The sequence below is a fragment of the Lissotriton helveticus genome, chromosome 6, assembly GCF_964261635.1.
Source record: "Lissotriton helveticus chromosome 6, aLisHel1.1, whole genome shotgun sequence".
In the NCBI taxonomy this organism is placed as follows: domain Eukaryota; kingdom Metazoa; phylum Chordata; class Amphibia; order Caudata; family Salamandridae; genus Lissotriton; species Lissotriton helveticus.
In genome coordinates, this window is record NC_136067.1 from 1842124342 (window position 1) to 1842144259 (window position 19918).

A 19918-nucleotide genomic window follows, 5' to 3' on the forward strand; every position below is an offset into this window, starting at 1 on the left:
GCGGCGGCGGGCGCGCGGCGGCTTCTGTGCACGGGGCGCAGCGGGCTCCAAAGGCAGCCGGGTACCAGTGACCTTTCTGTTGTCTCCCAGGGCCTCAGGAAGAGCAGCGAGTCCAGCAGGAGCAGAAAGACCATCATCCCACGCTGCGTGCCCAACATGGTGTGCCTGCACAAGTACATCATCTCCGAGGAGGCCGTCTTCCTGGTGCTGCAGCACGCCGAAGGTCAGTCCGCGCTTTCTTTCTTGCAGAAGAACACCGCGTTCCTCGTTGATTTTAAACCTCATCTGTTCCTGTGGCTGAATTATGTGTGCTAGCTTTCTAGCTATTGTACGAAGCACCCGGGCCTATGCCTTCCAATTAAAAACAGCAATTTGTCCAGTTTGGTTTCTGTCCAGTACTATATACCAAATGTAAAAACAAAGTTTTCCCGTACGGTTGCTTATTTGTCAAGACACACACTCAACCTTTAAGTATTCACCCATTCAATATTGGAAACCACCACAAGCATTAGTAACCTGGCACTCTATTCCCTCTTGGTTAAAAGAGAGCCCCTCTCATTTGTTTGACAGTACTATATACCGCCCAATTTATTTCACCTGGGAATTTGAACATATTTGTCTTCATAGGCTTTAAAGCAGCCTCATGCTATGGGAGGCATTCAGTAAGACCTGGTTTTTAAGGCAACATAATTTTGCTTTGTAGGTCTTTTAAGCATGCCCATATAATAGGATGGTTCATTATGTGGAGCGCACTCTGCCGAAAACTCAGCCTTCCAAGTTCCATTAGGTAAATTAGTGTAGAACACACACTCCCAATACTCAGCCTTCCATTCTTTTAGTTGGTAAATTAGTGTAGAACACTTCTCTGATGAAAACCGAACCAGTCATTCTTTAGGTTGGTAATTTAGTGTAAAACGCTCTCAACAGAAAACCCAACCAGCCACTCTTTAGGTTGATAAATTAGTGTAGAACTCTCTCTGGGGAAAACTGAACTAACCACCCTTTAGGTTGGTAAATTAGTGTAAAATGCTCTCGGTTGAAAGAGTTTGGTGTCGCTATATAGATGACATTTTTATGATCTGGAACAGAGATGGGACAGTACTTACTGATTTTCACAATTGGTTGAACCACCGTACACAAGAATTTAACTTTACAATGTCGAGTGACTCCAATAAAATCAATTTTTTGGATGTTTACATCGAGCATGAGGACGGGAATTTGTGTGTCAGTTTATACACAAAACCTACAGACCGCAATACTTTACTGCATTTTAGCAGTAATCATCCCCGTACCCTGAAAGAAAACTTGCCGTACGGCCAATTTCTCCGCATTAGGAGAAATTGTAGTAACAAACAACAATACTTCCTCCATGCCAATATTTTAAAAGAGAAATTGATTACACGGGGTTACCCCAAAAGGTTAACTAAAGTTGCGCTCAAAAGAGCTTGGTATACTCCAAGAGACACCTTGCTGGTACCTAAAGATAAGGATAATACCACCACTCCATTAACTTGTGTACTAACGTTTGATCCAAGAGCTAACAAGGTCAAAAAGGTGATTCAAAAAAAATTGGAAACTGTTGGGTGACCTAGATATACCTAAACCTTTGTTTGCGTTTAAGAAGGGGCAAAACATTCGAAGTCAGCTAGTGAGAGCCAAGAGTAACACTGTAAAGTTAATGCTGAGAGATACTAGAGATCTTCTAGGTTTGCCCCCTGTGATTGGTCACTTTAAATGCCATAATTGTGTGGCATGTGACTTGACGAAAGACTCAAAAGAAATTAACATCAATGGCAATACACACATTCAAAGAAAATTCTCAAACTGTAATTCGAAAAATTTGATTTACTGTATTAAGTGTCCATGCGAAAAATTTTACATTGGACAAACTATTCAGGCAGTAAAAACACGGATTTTACAACATAAATCCAGGATTAAGTGTCAGACCATAGGGGCTCCTTTGGTCAATCACTATTTCACCCACAACCATTCGTGTACAGATATGTACTGGTCAGTATTGTGTTGTGTGATTACCCCAAGTAAAGGAGAAACAGAGGCTAAACTCAACCACCTGGAAGCAAGACTGATTGAAAAATACCAAACTTCGAAAACAGGGTTAAATGATAAAGATGAGGTTTGGTCATTACTTTGTTGAATAGTGTATATGATTACAAGTATGTAAATAATGTCACCATAATATATAGAGAGATGTTGTTTCTCTACATATATAAACTTCTCTGATCTGTACCTGTCGTTAATGTGACTGTGTGCTTGTAAATAAATTGTTTTTATTGTATATTTTGTAATATATTTGAAACTAATTTAGATTGTAAGAGGCAATGGCAACTAATTGGGATATAAGGTCTCTATATTATTTGTCTGGCACAGATATTAGAATTATTTTGTGTTTTCTGTTATTTCGTATTTATTTAGAAGCTATAATTACTAAGGGTTTGTAATAAAAAATGTAATATATATTTCTTCACCACCATGTCTTATGATTTAAGATATTAATGGTTGTAATGTATGTAGAATCGCTGTTTTAGTCGCCATCTTGGATCAGGTATGGCTATAGATCCCATACAGTGAGTCCGTTTTTTCTTTCTGGTTTAGAATAATGCCGGAATAGTCTGTTGTTGGTTTCCTTGCATGCCGTAAGGAAGGATATAGATAGCCGGGGTGATTTCTTTCTTCCGGTAGCGTGAACGAGAGGCACTTTACCTACGGAGTTGATTACGCCGAACGAAAGGAGCTGAATCGAATTTTGGAGTGACTCGAGTTTGAATGATTTATTCACGGGACCCCGTTTTTCCTTGTATGAGATGGCTTGATATGTAAGTTATGGGGCACGCTAGAGTTCATGGTGCCATTACAAACCCTTAACAACTAATTGGTGTAGTTACATGTATTATGTTATAGTTTACTTCGTTTTATTTCATTTCTATTTAGAAATTTGGATAACTGAGTCTGGTCAAGTATATTACGGAGCACTACCCGAAGTGGTAGGTGCAAGAGATCGTTTTTTACTCGATTTTGAGAGATAGAGGACGGTACCGACATCTGTGTACTAAGAGGTGTTACACACTTATTATTGGTAGGTTTTGATTTGTTTAGAATTGTGATATTTGGTAGTGGATGCACTATTAAGTAGTAAACATCACTTACACTCTGTGGTGTGGTGAACTATGGGTCTATCATAATAAGGACTTGTGCACTTTAGATGGTGTTATTTCATTCCTTTTGCATTTTCTAATAAGCATGCTGCCAAGACCTCGAGAATTTTTTCTTCTCCTCACACTTTAGTGGCACCTTCGGGCGCTCATGTCCGTGATTGTTATAGTCGTAGATGTATACAAATATGTATTTATTTTTATTATTATTTATTCCTTTTTAGGAAACTTTGTACTTGTTGCCCATAGTCCTGAGGAGGCCTTTAATTGTTTTGATAGGCCGAAACGCGTCGACATTTACCACAGTCCGACACCATACGAATGTGGAATTGATTGTGATAAATTCTACGAGAGCTTTTCAAAAAAAGAAGCATACAGTGTTTTCAGCTTCCGAGGCTCGATGACTAAATGGTGATTGTGAAAAAGGAATTAAGGCTCAAAAAGATTATGCCATGTATTTCCTTATGTAAAAGATTGGGCTTCATTTCAACCCGGAAAATAAGGGTATAAAAGTGTGTTTGTTCATACGTATTGTTTATGTCTTGTTGTACAGTGTATATTATGTGGATAGACATATGACGTCTGGATATTTATGTAAAAAAACTGAAACAAAATCAGAAAATCCTAGTGTAAAGAAAAATTAGGTTGACTAAAACAAGTAACCTAAACGATTTTCTTGTGTTTGTGTATAATTTTGTTGATATAATGTCTTCTGATAGCGAGTAGATGAACAAAAAAATACTAGATTTGTTTCTATGTGTAAATTAATACTCCTGGACAGACAATTTACAGTATCTGTCCTCCAACTAGAAGGTTCTTTAAAAGAAATGCCAAAGGCATCATTATACTTATTTTGTTGTCTCTGTTGAAAACCCAGCCTTCCATTCTTCAGGTACATAAATTAGTGTAGAATGGTCTCTGCTGAGAATTCGAGCTACCATTCTTCCAGTTGGTAAATCAGTGCAGAACGCTGACTGTGGAAAACTCAACCAGCCACTCTTTAGGTTCTTAAATAAGTGCTAAACACACTCTGCTGAAAACACAACCTTCCGTTCCTCTGGTTGGTAAATTAGTGTAGAACACTCTGCTGAAAACTCAAGCCGACACTCTTCTGGTTGGTAAATTAGTGTAGAACACACATTGCTGAAAACCCAACCTTCCATTCTTAGAGGTTGGTAAAGTAGTGTAGAACGCTTTCCGGGGAAAACTCAACCAACCAACCTTTAGTTTGGTAAATTAGTGTAGAATGCTGTCTGCTGAAAACCCAACCTTCTATCCTTCAGGTAGTTAAATAAGTGTAGAACACTCAGATGAAAACTCAACTCCCCACTCTTCTGGTTGGTAAATGAGTGTAGAATGCTCTCTGCTGAAAACTCAATTCACTGCTCTTCAGGCTGATAAATTAGTGTAGAACGCTCTCTGGGAAAAACGCAACCAACCTTTAGTTTGGTAAATTAGTGTAGAATGCTCTCTGCTGAAAACTCAATTCGCTGCTCTTCTGCCTGGTAAATTAGTGTAGAACACTCTATGCTGATAATTCAACTGGACACTCTTCAGGTTGGTAATTAGTCTAGAACGCTGTCTGCTGAAAACTCAACCAGCCACTCTTTAGATTGGTAAATTAGTGTAGAACGCTCTCTGCTGAAATTCAGTCAGCCTCTCTTCAGGTTGGTAAATTAGTGTAGAACTCTCTCTGGTGAAGACTCAACCAGCCCCTCTTTAGGTTGGTAAATTAGTGTAGAACACTCTGTGGAAAACCCAACCTTCCATTCTTCAGGTAGGTAAATTAGTGTAGAACTCTCTCTGCTGAAAACACAAGCCGCCACTCTTCTGGTTGGTAAATGAGTGTAGAACACTCTCTGCTGAAATTCAGTCAGCCTCTCTTCAGGTTGGTAAATTAGTGTAGAACTCTCTCTGGTGAAGACTCAACCAGCCCCTCTTTAGGTTGGTAAATTAGTGTAGAACACTCTGTGGAAAACACCAACCTTCCATTCTTCAGGTAGGTAAATTAGTGTAGAACGCTCTCTGCTGAAAACTCAACCAACCACTCTTTAGGTTGGTAAATTAGTGTAGTACTGTCTGCTGAAAACTCAACCAGCCACTCTTTAGATTGGTAAATGAGTGTAGAACGCTCTCTGTTGAAATTCAGTCAGCCTCTCTTCAGGTTGGTAAATTAGTGTAGAACACTCTGTGGAAAACCCAACCTTACATTCTTCAGGTAGGTAAATTAGTGTAGTACTGTCTGGGGAAAACTCAACCAACCACCCTTTAGGTTGGTAAATTATTGTAGAACGTTGTCTGCAGAAAACTCAACCGCCACTTTTCAGGTTGGTAAATTAGTGTAGAACCTTCTCTGCTGAAAACCCAACCTTCTATTCTTCAGGTTGGTAAATTAGTGCAGAACGCTGGCTGCTGAAACCCATCCTTCCATTCTTCAGGTTGGTAAATTAGCGAGAACACTCTCTGCTGAAAACCCAACCTTCAATTCTTCAGGTATGTAAATTAGTGTAGTACTCTCTCTGGGAAAAACTCAACCAACCACCCTTTAGGTTGGTAAATTAGTGAAAATGCTTCTGCAGAAAACTGAACCCAGCCACTCTTTAGGTTGATACATTACTGTAGAACACTCTCTGCTGAAAACCCAAGGTAAATTAATGTAGAACTCTCTCTGGGGAAAAGTCAACCAGCCCCTCTTTAGGTTGGTAAATTAGTGTAGAACACTCTGTGGAAAACCCAACCTTACATTCTTCAGGTAGGTAAATTAGTGTAGTACTGTCTGGGGAAAACTCAACCAACCACCCTTTAGGTTGGTAAATTATTGTAGAACGTTGTCTGCAGAAAACTCAACCGCCACTTTTCAGGTTGGTAAATTAGTGTAGAACCTTCTCTGCTGAAAACCCAACCTTCTATTCTTCAGGTTGGTAAATTAGTGCAGAACGCTGGCTGCTGAAACCCATCCTTCCATTCTTCAGGTTGGTAAATTAGCGAGAACACTCTCTGCTGAAAACCCAACCTTCAATTCTTCAGGTATGTAAATTAGTGTAGTACTCTCTCTGGGAAAAACTCAACCAACCACCCTTTAGGTTGGTAAATTAGTGAAAATGCTTCTGCAGAAAACTGAACCCAGCCACTCTTTAGGTTGATACATTACTGTAGAACACTCTCTGCTGAAAACCCAAGGTAAATTAATGTAGAACTCTCTCTGGGGAAAAGTCAACCAGCCCCTCTTTAGGTTGGTAAATTAGTGTAGAATCCTCTCTGCGGAAAACCCAACCTTCTATTATTCAGGTAGGTAAATTAGTGTAGAGCTCTCTCTGCTGAAAATTCAACCAGCCACTCTTTAGGTTGGTAAATTAGTGTAGAACACTCCGATGAAAACCCATTCTTCCATTCGTCAGGTAGGTAAATTAGTGTAGAGCTCTCTCTGGGGGAAGACAACCAACCACCCTTTAGGTTGGTACATTTGTGTAGAACACTCTCCTGAAAACTCAACCCGCCACACTTCAGGTTGGTAAATTAGCGGGAACACTCTCCACTGAAAACGAAATCCTCATTTCTTCTGGTTGGTTAACTCTGTACCACTAAATAAGGTATCAACACACGTGTTAATTACAGCGCTTAGAAATGGCAGCAGGGCAGTAGAGAACGCTGCTCAGAAAGGCAAGTTATTATAATTACGATTACTTCCAACACAAGAAGACCCAGAATACAAACTGCTGCTGACTGAGAAGCCAGGGCTGGCTGATGCTTCTGTGCATGTCATGAGGGTACGTGGCTGTTCACGCCATTTTAAACTTTCAAATGTGTGTTGGATGGAGGCAGAAAAGTACGAGGCAGTGGGCATGGAAGACGCCAACAACTGATGAAGAATGATCGCTGGTTTGCCTGACCTTCGGTAGCATTAGCAGGAATTGTTTGCAATCTGCTTTCCACGGCTCTGATTTGGCAGAAAGTGAGACCTGCGTTCTAGCCCGCTCCAGGGACAGCACTTTCCCTCTCTCTGTCGCTGTTTGCCAAGAATCCATGTTCACGTTAGGGGCTTGTAGCAAGAATGGTAAATAGCGAATCCCTCAAGAGTTCATTAATTGCTTCTTTTTGTTCGCAGCAGAATATTTGCCTGACACTTAGCTCCGCGCAGCTCTGTCACTAGTGATTTGGAAGGAAAACGCCAGTGGGTGTGATACATATGGGTTCACAGAAGAACTACAATCGTTTGCCTCCCAGTTGCTTCTGGATCGCCTGCTGCATAAGCAGAGCAAGTTGCCGGTGCCATACAAAGTTTGTGTTTTCATGTGTCTGCTGGCACCTGCCTCTGAATGTACTTCTCCCATCTGTAGCAGTTGCAGAATGTTTCCTAGGAGAGCCAAGTAACCTGCGACAAGGTCATGCCTTCTGTGTTCATTTATTGAAGAACAGTGATGAGAGCATGATGTGAATGTTTATGCGTGTGTGTGTGTGTATAAGAGTAGCTTTTCATGTAAATGCACGCATAAAAAATGAATATGTAGCTCTGGAAGCTCCCACGCACACTTTGGCGCATAGCTGGAAGCAACACTTGGGTTGCCATTAAACAAAGGGCGAGAAAGCAAAAGACACACAATTGATGGACTGAATGCAGGACAAATCAAAACATTCACCCCCAGTCAAGAGATCTGGTTTAGATCCATCCTTCTTTTGCTCACCATGCCACCCCACTTTAGACCTGGCCTTATGCAAATCAGTCTTGACCCTGTGCCTCATGGGAACAGTTCAGCCCGACTGCCAAGCCAGGTTCTCCCTGGACCGGGAACAAGCATCCTAGGACCGGGGTTTCACCCCTCTTCAGCCAGGATAGTTTGATTCCAGTGGCACAGTGAGCCCAGGATCCACGTCTGGGCATACCTGGCGCACTTAGGGCGAGAAAGCAAAAGACACACAATTGATGGACGGGATGCAGGACAAATCAAAACATTCACCCCCAGTCATAGAGATCTGGGTTAAATCCATCCTTCTTTTGCTTACCATGCCACCCCAGTTTAGACCTGGCCATATGCAAATCAGTCTTGACCCTGTGCCTCATGGGAACAGTCCAGCCCGAACTGCCAAGCCAGGTCCTCCCTGGACCGGAAACAAGCATCCTAGGACCGGTTTCGGGGTTTCACCTCTCTTCAGGCAGTTCCGGCTGGACTGTTCCCATGGGGCACAGGGTCAAGACTGATTTGCATATGACTGGGTTCAAACTGGAATGGCATGGTGAGCAAAAAAGCGATGGATTTTGTCCCAGATCTCTGTACTGGGGTGAATGTATGACATTGTTCTGCATTCTGTCCATCAACTGTTGTTTTTGCATTTGTCACCCCGAGTGGGACGGGTATGCTCAGACGTGAGTCCCGTGTTCTCCATGCCACTGGAATCAAGCTATCCTGGCTGATGAGGGCTGAAAGCCCGAAACCAGTCCTAGGATCCTTGTTTCCAGTCCAGGGAGGACCTGACTTGGCAGTTTGGGCTTGACTGCGCCCATGGGGCACAGGGTCAAGACTGATTTACATATGGCTGGGTTCAAACTAGAATGGCATGGTGAGCAAAAAAACAACGGATTTAGGCCCAGATCTCTGTACTGGGGTGAATGTATGACATTGTTCTGCATTCTGTCCATTAACTGTTGTTTTTGCCATTAAACAAAAACATTCTGAAATTGCACATTCTGTGAAATTTTGAGACTCCATATTATGTGGAAATTTGAATGGTAGAAGATAGATTTTATTGTTGTTGCAGTTTTATATAGCATGGACTTGACCCTAAGGTATCGGAGCGCTTTACATGAGCACCAGTTGCGTTACAGATGGACACATTCATTGTTTTTTTGTCAGGCACGTTGAAATTAAGTGATTTGCCCAGAATCACAGGATGTTGAGCATCCCTGCCGAGACTCGAACCCGGTTCCCCAGCTTCGAGGTGGACCACTCTAGCCGTTAGGCCACATCCTCTCAATTGGCGTTTTGAAAAAGTTTAGCTAGCTCGTTCGGCTATTTTCTCACGAAGACTTTCAGCCAGTCCTGTGTCTGTATTGAACATCACTTTTGGATTCCAGAGCTTGTAGTTTTGCTTTTCCCAAGTGTAGAACACATAAAGGTGATGGATGGAGATGCTTTAATCATTCAGAACTACTGATAATTATTCTGGGTGTGTTTGATTCCTTCCTTTGCCGTTCATCTGTTCCAGTACAGACAGGAACCAAACATATGCAAATGAGTCTTGGTACCACCCCTTAACGTACAGTCCAACCCAAACTGTTAGGTCACGCCCTATTTGTACAGCAATGCAGGTATCGCCTGATGTTGTTTTTGTCTTGTTGTTGCCCCCATCTTGAGAAGCAGCTTGAGTACTTATTGCACCGGAAGCTTTGTGCCACATGTCTGTGGCACTTAAAAATAGTGGCTGTTTGTTATGTCCAGTCAGTTTTTTTGTATAGAAGATTCTTATAGATTCTTATAGAAGATTTTCACCGCTGATAAGTTGATAAAAAAATGCACAGTTTACACATTTAGATTCAGTTCTGTTTGCATACTGTGAGATTTTTATGCATTTGTGTTTTCGTGCATTCTTAATCTGCAGAATGTGGGGTTTACACTTGATTCTACATGTATACACGAATATTGTGCAGATGTATTTAAAGTTACAAGTGTTTTACTCACCTTTGTTAACTAGACCTCAATTAGGGCCTATCACCCATTTTATCCAGGATTGATTCCTCGGTGCCTTTCCCCTTTGCCCACCTCTCCTTACTTTTACTGCAGCACACACTCAAGCTGAGATCTACTATTTTATTTCCAATGTTATTGTTTATGATGCTGTCGATGAACTTTCTGTGGATCGGTAACCAACTGCAACTATAACCCCAAGGCCCTTCCGCTCGTTCACTGTACCTTAATCATTGATGTAACACGTTATTGTTCATGTATCTAGTTTGTTCCACCATCTAAGAATGGAATTAGCATAGAAGGGATAAAATAATTATTCACTTAGTGGGCTAGTGCTTAAGTGCTAAGGCAATGTGACGTTTATTAAGAAATGTCCTCTCATTTGCTGTAGAAGTATAATTTTCCATTACATTACAGTGATTCTGCAGCTCTGTTCATTTCATTTGTGGAAACAATGTATAAAACCCTCGGGGTGAGCCAGAAATCTTTGCTATGCTTCTAGGGATGCTGCCCTATTCTCTCTTGATTGTGCTACTATCTTGGGACTTCGAATACTTTTGACGTTGTACTTCTCTGTACTGCTATACTTGCTGAAAACCTTCATAACATTAACTCTGTGCCACTTATTTGTGCATTTTTGTAATAAAATCATGTAGGTGGGGTAATCACCTTCAGCTAGTAATTACACCACAATCACTACTAGGTCCAGTCAAGTCTCAGGAAATTAATTCTTGCTCAACCCTTGGTAGCTTGGCAAATGTGCAGTCAGGCTTAATTTAGGAGACGGGTATGTGTAAAGCATTTAATACCACCAAAACAGTAAATAAGTAAAAGTAAAATACACAACATAATAAAAATCCAACACCCAACACCAATTTATAAAATTAGAGAATATTTGTATGTTAAAATTACACCAAAATGGCAAAAAGTTTAAAGCGACACTCGCGGCTATCTGACGTGCTGGACCAGTACAAAATCAAAGTTTTAGGCCGACTTGGATTGAGCGCGGGTCGGATAAGCAGAGGGCTAGGTCTCAGTCAAAAGTTGACCTTTAACTTAATCTTTTTCTCGTAGCTTTTAATTAATCGACAGACTTATTGGCGGGTCCTTGGTCTTCTTGGATCCGTAGTTGGATTAGATGATAGCGGTCTGCTGCAACGTGATGACTAGGTGAGCCTCTGGAAGTCTTTGTCCTCAACGGCAAGGAGCTCTGGAGGTTTCAGCAGGACAAACCAGCTCTGGCAGGCCAATTCACGATTTGAATGAGGCTGCGTGACTTTCAACGTTGAGCCAGTCTCCTCCTGGAGATTTTCTGCAAATCTTTGCAGAAAGTTTCCAAACTTTGAGATCTGGTTGTTTTTTAGTTCCTTTGGGGAAAATAAGGGCCCAGTAGCACCAGCCCAGGGTTCAGACCCTCGGGATTGTCTCTTGGTGGCTAGGACTCAATTTTTCTGAATGCACCTGCGCAGTCCAGGAAAGATCCAGTTGCAGCTGAGATGATCCTCTCTTTAGCTTTGCAGGTGACATCTTCCAACTCTGTTATACCTGTTGCTGATCAGGGAGGCCGCTCCTTTTCCATTGAGTCAGGCACAGTCCTTTCTTTATGGAGCCTTGTGAGTGCAGCAAGTGCAGTCCTAAGTGCGAGCCTTCAGTGCTGCAGTCCAATGGTCCAGCAGGACAGTTCTTCTTCTTCTGATATCTTATTCCAGGCAGAGCGCTGAGGAGCTCCGGCAGGTCTCCAAAATATATCCTCCATTCTGGGCTGGCAAGAGGGGTGGCACCCCAATCGATAGGTGTAAAGTTACCTCCCTCTGTTATGACCACTTCACATATTTTAGACCCAGAATGCACTGTTTTCAGAAAAATCCCAAAATGGAGACAATCTCTCCTTGGTGTGTGTCTGTTTAACCCACCCAAAGGTGTGGCTAACAACTCACTACACTTCCCTTCCAGCCCCTTTCCTAATCTAATTAGAGCGGCTCCCATCTGGCTGGGGATGAAGGAAGTGTGAGCCGACTTGGGTGTTGTGACATCTGTTCTCTTGCATTTGTAGTCCATCTTATCTCCCCAGTGCCCTTCTTCTCCCTGGCAGCAATTCTCCTCCCACCAAGTGGTTGTATTATTTTACCCCCAGGCCTCTTCACACCTACTCAGGGATCAGCTTGGCTCAGGCTGTCAATGGCTGACCAATCAGAAGAGGCTTCTACAGAGCTGCTTTTGTTAACCTCGGGATAGTAAGTTCTAAAACTACTTATCTGTAATAGTTATACTAAATCTGACCTTGAAAAGTTGTTAGATTTATTGTGACCATTATTTAGATACTTTGAATGAAATTGCTAGCTAGCTCCCAAGCAAAGATATACTTTATTAAGTTTAATAAAGTGATGGTTTTATAAAAGCCCATAGGGCTAGCAGCACAACTACAGGGAAAAACAACATTGGCTGTTTTTCTCTACTAGGGCATATAAAGCATCTTTTATATTATCACTGTTTTTTATAACAATGCACCCGTCACTTGGTGCACATAGGACAGACCTTAGGAGTGACTTGCAAGCCTAGCTTTAAAATGACACCAGATACCACACAAGAGCACACTTAAATGCATTAAGTCCACTAGGGTCTCTAAACCTACATTCCCTACCATATACTAGGAACTCACAGTTAGGTTGTCTTGGACAGTTAGAATTATATCACTTGCCATATATCTGTAGAGGATAGAGCACTGGCCCTGGGCCTGGTTCGCAGAGCCCAGGGAACTTTCCGAGTCAGTGACCACCTTTATCAGTCAAAAAATGGAGTTGATCAGGGCAAAAAGAATGTCTTCCCTATAAACCCTTTAACTAATCCGCTGATCTAGAACCCTGTTATTGAGTGTGCCCTTTTGATGTTTTCGGAGGTGCCTTAACTCGGGACATATTACCTCATGAAATTAGAATTTAACACCATTTCCGATTCATCAAATTGTGGGCATTATGTTGGGGTAAATGTTTGGGGTGTCAAAAGTTTTGAGGTCTTTTAACACCCACAATACTGAGTGTCACATACCCTGAAAGTTAAACGTAGGCCCCCCACGGAGAAAGAGAGAAGCATAGAGGCAGAAGGTGTTACAAAGTGTGTCTAATTCCTGTAAAATGGCACTTGCCAGAATAAATTAGTGTTACCATGACAATAACTATCTGCCACTTTCCCCCACCTGTGTAGCCCCTAGCAAACATCACTCAGCCGCAGGTAGCTATTGAATCATGGTCAATAGCCATAATATCTGAACCGACTGGAAACAAGTGTGTTTGTATTTTCTTATTCCAGATGTTACCCATGCCTTTATCCACAAAATACTAATAAATGTTGCCTATTAATATATCACTTCTGAATGTGTATATCTGTACCCTAGGAGAAGGTGTATATATGTACTCGAGGCTATAACAGTTATTCTGCCCAACACTAACTCAGGTTATTTACATCATCTGAGGCTAAAAAAGTTTATAACTACCAATCTTAAATTTGTAGCCTATTAATTTTAATAATGCCCTTTTGCGAGAAAGTGGATTATTGTTTGGGGTGGGAAGCTGTCCACCCCAAGCAGTAATGGGCCATATGTCCACATTTTAGGAATTGCGAATTCCTAATTGAGAATCGCTAGTCTTAATGAATGAATTCCATTCAGTTTCATTTAGCGATTACTAATGGGGTTGCAATTGACCTACCTTATGAATATTAATGATGTTGGTCACAATTTGCGACCCACTAGGTATCGTAGCCATCATAGTGATGTGGCCTGTTAGGGTCAGCAGACCACAATGTCTGTGATTGTTTTTTAATAAAGCAAACTTTTTTTTAAAATGCAGTCCCTTTTCCTTAAAGGAAAATGGGATGCATTTAAAAAGAAAAAATTTAATTTTGACGTTTAATTTTTTAACAGTAAACAGTGGTCCCTTGAACTACTGCCTGCTCTTCACAAATATTTGTTTAATCATTTACAAAGGGGAAGGGACCCCCGGAGATCTCTTCCCATTGTGTATGGTTACCACCACCCTTTGGTTGTCGGTAAAAAATGAATAGGTTGCAACCAAATGTCGGTTGCAAAACATTCATACATACCACTGCGATTTGGTATTAGGAAGGGATGGCCTATGCACTTCCTTTCCAAATACTGAATCGCATATCCAAATTGCAATTCGGTAACAGGTTACCGAATAGCAGTTCAGCTGATGCATATTTTAAAAACCATTTGGGCCATTTGCAACCTCAAAATAGGTTTTGTACATATGACCCAATAACACTAACTTGCCAGGGTGACACCCCTAAGTCGCTAAATTAACTTGAATTCTACCCCCGGGCAGCTATGGTATGGAGCAGACTGGATACATTTAGAGACATTTGTAAAGTATTTATGCAGTAGCAAAACAGTAATAAGGTCAAAAAAATCCCAAACTGAATTAGAAAATCAGAGTAAAAGTTTAAGAAACAAAATCTCATCAAAATGAAATAGTTCAATAAGGGGAACCAGAGATAACAATTGTTAAACTTTGAAGAAAAAAATAGCACCAAAAAGCACAAAACGCCAATAATAGCTTCGTTTTGTATGCGTCAAAGATTTTACCTTCTGAGTTAGTCCTTTTTTATTGTGCTCAGAATTCTTTTGCGGGGCAAGCCTGAAGGTGTATCCAAGGAAGGAATATTGAAATAGAACACCTTTGGTTCGAGGTTCCCCAGACAGCTCTGGAAGTCTTGTAAGTCCCCAACATTTTTAAGTCCCCACTTTTCAGAGTCTGTAGCTGTTCCTTTGGGGCACATTTAAGGCTCCCAGAACCTTAGGGACAACACTCAATGCCAAGGACTCACTCCAGCTGAGGCCATCAGCAAGACACGTTCAGGTTGAGTTGGTCCTTGGAGTTTACTTCTTTGTGGTAGGTACAAGAGGGAGCAGGTGCAGTCTTCAAGGCTTCTCTCATGCCGCATCCAGCCTGTCCAGTCCTCTACCTATCTTCTGTAGCTTCAGAAAGTGTTCTGACGAGTTCCTTGGAATGCAGAATCTATGGATGGCACTAGCTAGTGGGTATGGGTGTCTCCTGGATCCTCCTGTACGCATAGAGTAAAAGTTCCCTGGGCCAATCCTACCCACTTTTTCAGTAGATCCCTGTTTGCCCAACTACATACAATCCTACAGTGGCTTTCACTCCTAAAATCCAACATGGGGAAACCCTTTCTCCTTGGTGCAGAGCTCTTGGGTTCATCTAGAGGTATGGGGAGGGAAATGAGCAGTTCACTCTCCTCTGTCGGCTCCAAACCAGTTTGTTGTAAAGCTTGGAGACAAAGGCATTCCCTTCTATATGCCTCTCCTTACACTAAACTCTGATTGGGCATCATTTACATTTCCTCCTTTCAAGTTAATAAAGTTCCTGTCCTTCCTAGGCTGATAGGGTTTAAATTCCCTGCAGCCAATTCATTATGTCACCACCTTTAAGCCACTCTTCCACTTTGGAAGTTGTTTCACACCTTATTACGGTCAAACACTTCTTGGGCAACTACCGAACGGCTAATGCAAATTAGCCCTCAGGGGCTTCAGACAAGTAGGGAAAATTAAACTTTCTAAAAGCTACCTTTCCTAAATATTTACTAATATTATAACTTTACCTAGGAGTTATACATTTAATAAATATGAAACATAGTCATTGAACGACTTTTTTTGCCATTTTCCATCAAAAGTTAGAATAAAGTTTAGAATACGTACTTTGACATTATCTAGGATCAAGCTACAGCCCAGCTGGTGACAATAGCTTTTGATGTCTAGTGACTTTTGTCAACATACCAACTTTAATTTTGCACATGTCCCTCTTTTAAATATTAGACACTGTACCTTGTGAGTGGAAAGGTGTACTTATGGGTGACCTATTAATATTTAAAAGCAGGGTTTCCTGCTTTTCAAAGAGCTAATTTGACAGGTGTTTCTGCAGGTTTTTAGGCTGCCGGCAATCAGGTTACACAGGGTATGCCTGAAGCCAGGTTTTACAATCCTACTCTGTGAATGGCTCAATAGATGCTGCAGTCCATTGACAGCATTTATCTTTCAGGCCTTAGGTTTATTTTCTACACCATATACTAGGGTGTGTAGGCAAGTTAAAACTGTCAATTGGGGGAACCCAATTTAACTGAGCTTAAATGGATGGCTAAGGCACTTTACTCCTGTTAACAGGGGGGAAAGTGCAGAGTTAAAAAAAACAGCAAAAATAGGGTTTAGAAAAAACAAAAATTAGGGGTGATTGTGCAGAAAAGGCAGGTTTGCAACACCCTTAATCTGGCACAATTCAAAGTTGTCTGTATTATCCGAACACATAAATATATCCATGCATAAGTGATCCATTAAGTAAAAAAAAAAAGATTGTCTTTTATTGTTCTTTTGGAAGATGGGTGTTTTGTAACCAGTAAAAAGCATTTTAAAATATGTAACTGTACAAATGAGCAGCAGTTTTGTGATTTCTTCTAACTGATGTAGAATAGTGATCGTGTTGATGTAAGTTTCACTATTGCAAAATTACCCTGCATCCCAGCTTTGAAATACACTTGCTATGATGTTTATAATTGCTCCTGATTTTGTAGATTTAAAATTGTGCACAAAAACAGTACTTTCCTTCTAATGGCTTTCTTTTTCTTGAATGTAGGTGGCAAGTTGTGGTCCTACATCAGTAAATTCCTCAACAGGAGCCCACCAGAAAGCTTTAATGTCCATGAAGCACCGCATTTAAATTCTGCCGAAGGTTACTTGAAGGCTGTGACTCCCAGTCCAAAGGACACTGGTAGCAGCATTGACTCACGAGAAAGCGGGGGCATGCTTAAAGTGGGACCTTTGCACAGCAGCCTCACTGCTAGTTCTCAAGATGACAGCAGCACCCAAGAAGAAGTCCACAGAGGAAGTTCTCTGAAGTGGGCAGAGTCAGGGTCAAGTTCTGATGAAGAATGCACTACAAGTTATCTAACACTATGCAATGAATATGGGAAAGATAAGATTGAGCCTGAGTCTTTGAAAGAAAAGCCAGTCCGCAGGCCTGCTGACAGTGGGGTGTTGATCAAAGATATAGGAAGCTTGCAACCACCGCAACACTCAGTTGACAATGGCCTCAGTTCTCCATTTGTATCTAAGGATCTAATGCTGTTTGCTGGAGAGGGGGACTCCGAAGTGATTCTACCCACAAAAATATCTGACTCGTTGACCATGTCCAGAAACAGCCCCATGGAATTATTCCGAATCGACAGTAAAGACAGTGCCAGTGACCTCATGAGCCTTGATTTTGGAGAGAAATTGAACAGTTTAAAATCTGAAACATTGAAGCCATTCATGCCTGTACCAGGTCACGAAAGCAGTTCCAGTAGCCTCGAGGCCACCGTCGAAATAGTGGACTTTCAATGCCACGACACAGTAAGCAAGAGCTCGAATGACTCTGTGCCAGTGATATCCTTTAAAGATGCTGCTTGTGATGACGTCAGTAGTACCGACGAGGGACGACCGGACCTACTGGTCAACCTTCCAGGTGTATTAGAGCAGCAGGAAGCAGAATCTGTGTGCGAGCCAAAGATTGACTTTGATGCCTCGGAGAGCCGACTCTTAGAGACCCCGGATGTCCTACAACTAAACCATAGTTTAGAAACGAATAAAACTCAGGAAGTTTTTGTTAGCTCAGTTATTCAGGAACCTAATATTTTCGTTACAAATGACGTGTGTAACATATCGAAAAGACATTCGGAGGATGCTTTGGGGACAATGTTTGCTTCTACCAGTCCTGTTTGTGCTGACTTTGCATTGGTTGATTCTGATCCTAAACTTCGGGGGCTTCGGACACATTCTGCGCCTCCGGCATTGACCGCTGCCGACACAGATGCAAGCCTTAGTTCTCTGCACCCTAAAGAAGATGGCGCTGGTGCAGGGCCTTCAATCATGGTAGTCCCATTTCTCTCTGTAGATAGAGCTGGAGATCCAGTTGACGAGGAGCCTGAAAATACATTCCCATTTGAGGCCAAAGATGAAGACCCCAAGTCCGCCTGTGGTGGCGGAAGCGCACAAGAAGCCGAGAAAGAGATCCATCAAATGTTCCAGGACCTTGACAAGAGATTAGCACTCACCTCCCAGTTCTCCATCCCTGAGGACTACATTCAGCGATGGGCTGCACAAATTGTCGTAGCCCTTGACGCTTTACACAGAGAAGGAATTGTGTGCCGCGATTTGAACCCAAACAACATCTTATTGAATGATAGAGGTCAGGAACTTTTGCAAATGCATTTCTTTTTAGTCGCTGTTGCTTCCAATTAACTGAGGAGGCGTTTTATCTTGTAATTAGTATCTTCATTTCCTGTCTAGAGCTTCATTATCAGCGCCGCAAATTCACCCGCAGTAATAGCTTCTAGTACTTAATGATGCCATTATTCTTAATGATACTGTTTTTATCTACAAAAGGAGTAATTACAGTTCACTTCTGCAGAAAATGGAAGGGAAAAATGTTTTGATTTCTCCTGTCGTTTTGTTTTTAGGACACATTCAGCTAACGTATTTTAGCAGGTGGAGTGATGTGGAAGACGCCTGCGACAATGATGCCATGGAGCGACTCTACTGCGCCCCAGGTTAGATCAATCGCCGCAAACGTTTGCCTTGAAAAGTCGATTAGCAGCTTTCATTTCCCCTTGTAGCTCGCATGACATACTTTTATTCCAGTTAATGCAGTGTCTGATATTCAAAGAAATCTTGGTCCTGTCATGCAAGAGACTGTTCATAATTGAACCATTGTTGGGGCGGTAAATGGTCTTTTGTGCTGCACAGAAAAGAGAGATACAGAATCATCGCAGGACACAAAATCCGCCTTTAGAAGCCACTCAAGGACCCCCCTGGCCCTTAGTTTTACTTAATACAGTTTGAGTTTCCTTTGTGATCACTGGAGGTCAGGCCTGAAATGAGAGGTTCAACGCTGCCAAAGAAAGAGCAGATATGTTCTGAGTTTTATTGTAAGATTACAAAAAATGTAAAGCAGTCCTAATTGTCATCTTTGATCTTCAGAAAACATTGAGGTTTCAGAGATGTAACAGTAGTTTGCTGAGATGCTAGAACTTTTCTTTTATTTTTTTAGCACCTTTCATGTCCCTCCCGCAGCTTAATCTATAGACCTATTCAATGATCGCAGTACCCGCACTATTCTCTCTGCAGTCAGTGTTACTTAAGGAAACGGTGTATCGAAAGATGGTCTGCAGAGCAGTCAACTGAAGACTATGTTTGTTCAAGAAACAAAGCTACATCAGAAGCCCCTCCTCAGAGCACCTTCCAGCTATTAAGACCTAAGCCGAATAAATGTGGCTAATTTGAAAAACAACATGTTTTCTATTCCACCCCACAGCGTTCTACCACACCATCATCATTCAACCAACAGGTGAAAAGTCGTTACCACGCGCCCTCTCTTTGTTTTCAGCACAAAACAATAAAGAAACATACATAAAAATACAGTACATATAATACTTTGGAGAGTTGCCTTCTTAACCCAGATCTCTTGACTTGGGGTGAATGTTTTGATTTGTTCTGCATTCCATCCATCAATTGTGTGTCTTCTTCTTCCTCGCCCTAAGTGCGCCGGGTATGCCCAGACGTGGGTCCCGGGCTCACTGCGCCACTGGATTCAAGCCATCCTGGCTGATGAGGGGTGAAACCCTAAAACCGGCCCTAGGATGCTTGTTTCCAGTCCAGCGAGGACCTGATATGGCAGTATGGCAGTTCGGGCTTGATTGTTCCCATGAGGCACAGGGTCAAGACTGATTTGCATATGGCCAGGTCTAAACTGGGGTGGCATTGTCATCAAAAGAATGATGGATTTAACCCAGATCTCTTGACTGGGGGTGAATGTTTTGATTTGTTCTGTCCATCAATTGTGTGTCTTTTGCTTCTTAAGAATATAGTCATTGAATGTCACAGGACTAACTCTCCTGGGTTGCTTCTTCTTTTGGGCTGAACATCCACCATTGACCTCTCACGCTGATTAGTTTGTGTAGGAAATGAAACCTGGGGTGCCTTCATTTCTCCTTCATAACTGGAACTTC

General features: G+C 41.8%; 1 protein-coding gene across 2 annotated transcripts in view; it reads left to right on the forward strand.

Annotated features, from left to right (window-relative positions):
* Window positions 1-19918, forward strand: part of RPS6KC1 (ribosomal protein S6 kinase C1) — a 479581-nt gene that overhangs the window by 302841 nt on the left and 156822 nt on the right. For both annotated transcript variants that reach the window (XM_078649767.1, XM_078649766.1), the window contains exons 11-13: window positions 91-223; window positions 16510-18099; window positions 18371-18460. In XM_078649767.1, coding sequence (XP_078505893.1) covers window positions 91-223; window positions 16510-18099; window positions 18371-18460 — 1813 coding nt within the window. The remainder of the gene's footprint in view (window positions 1-90; window positions 224-16509; window positions 18100-18370; window positions 18461-19918) is intronic.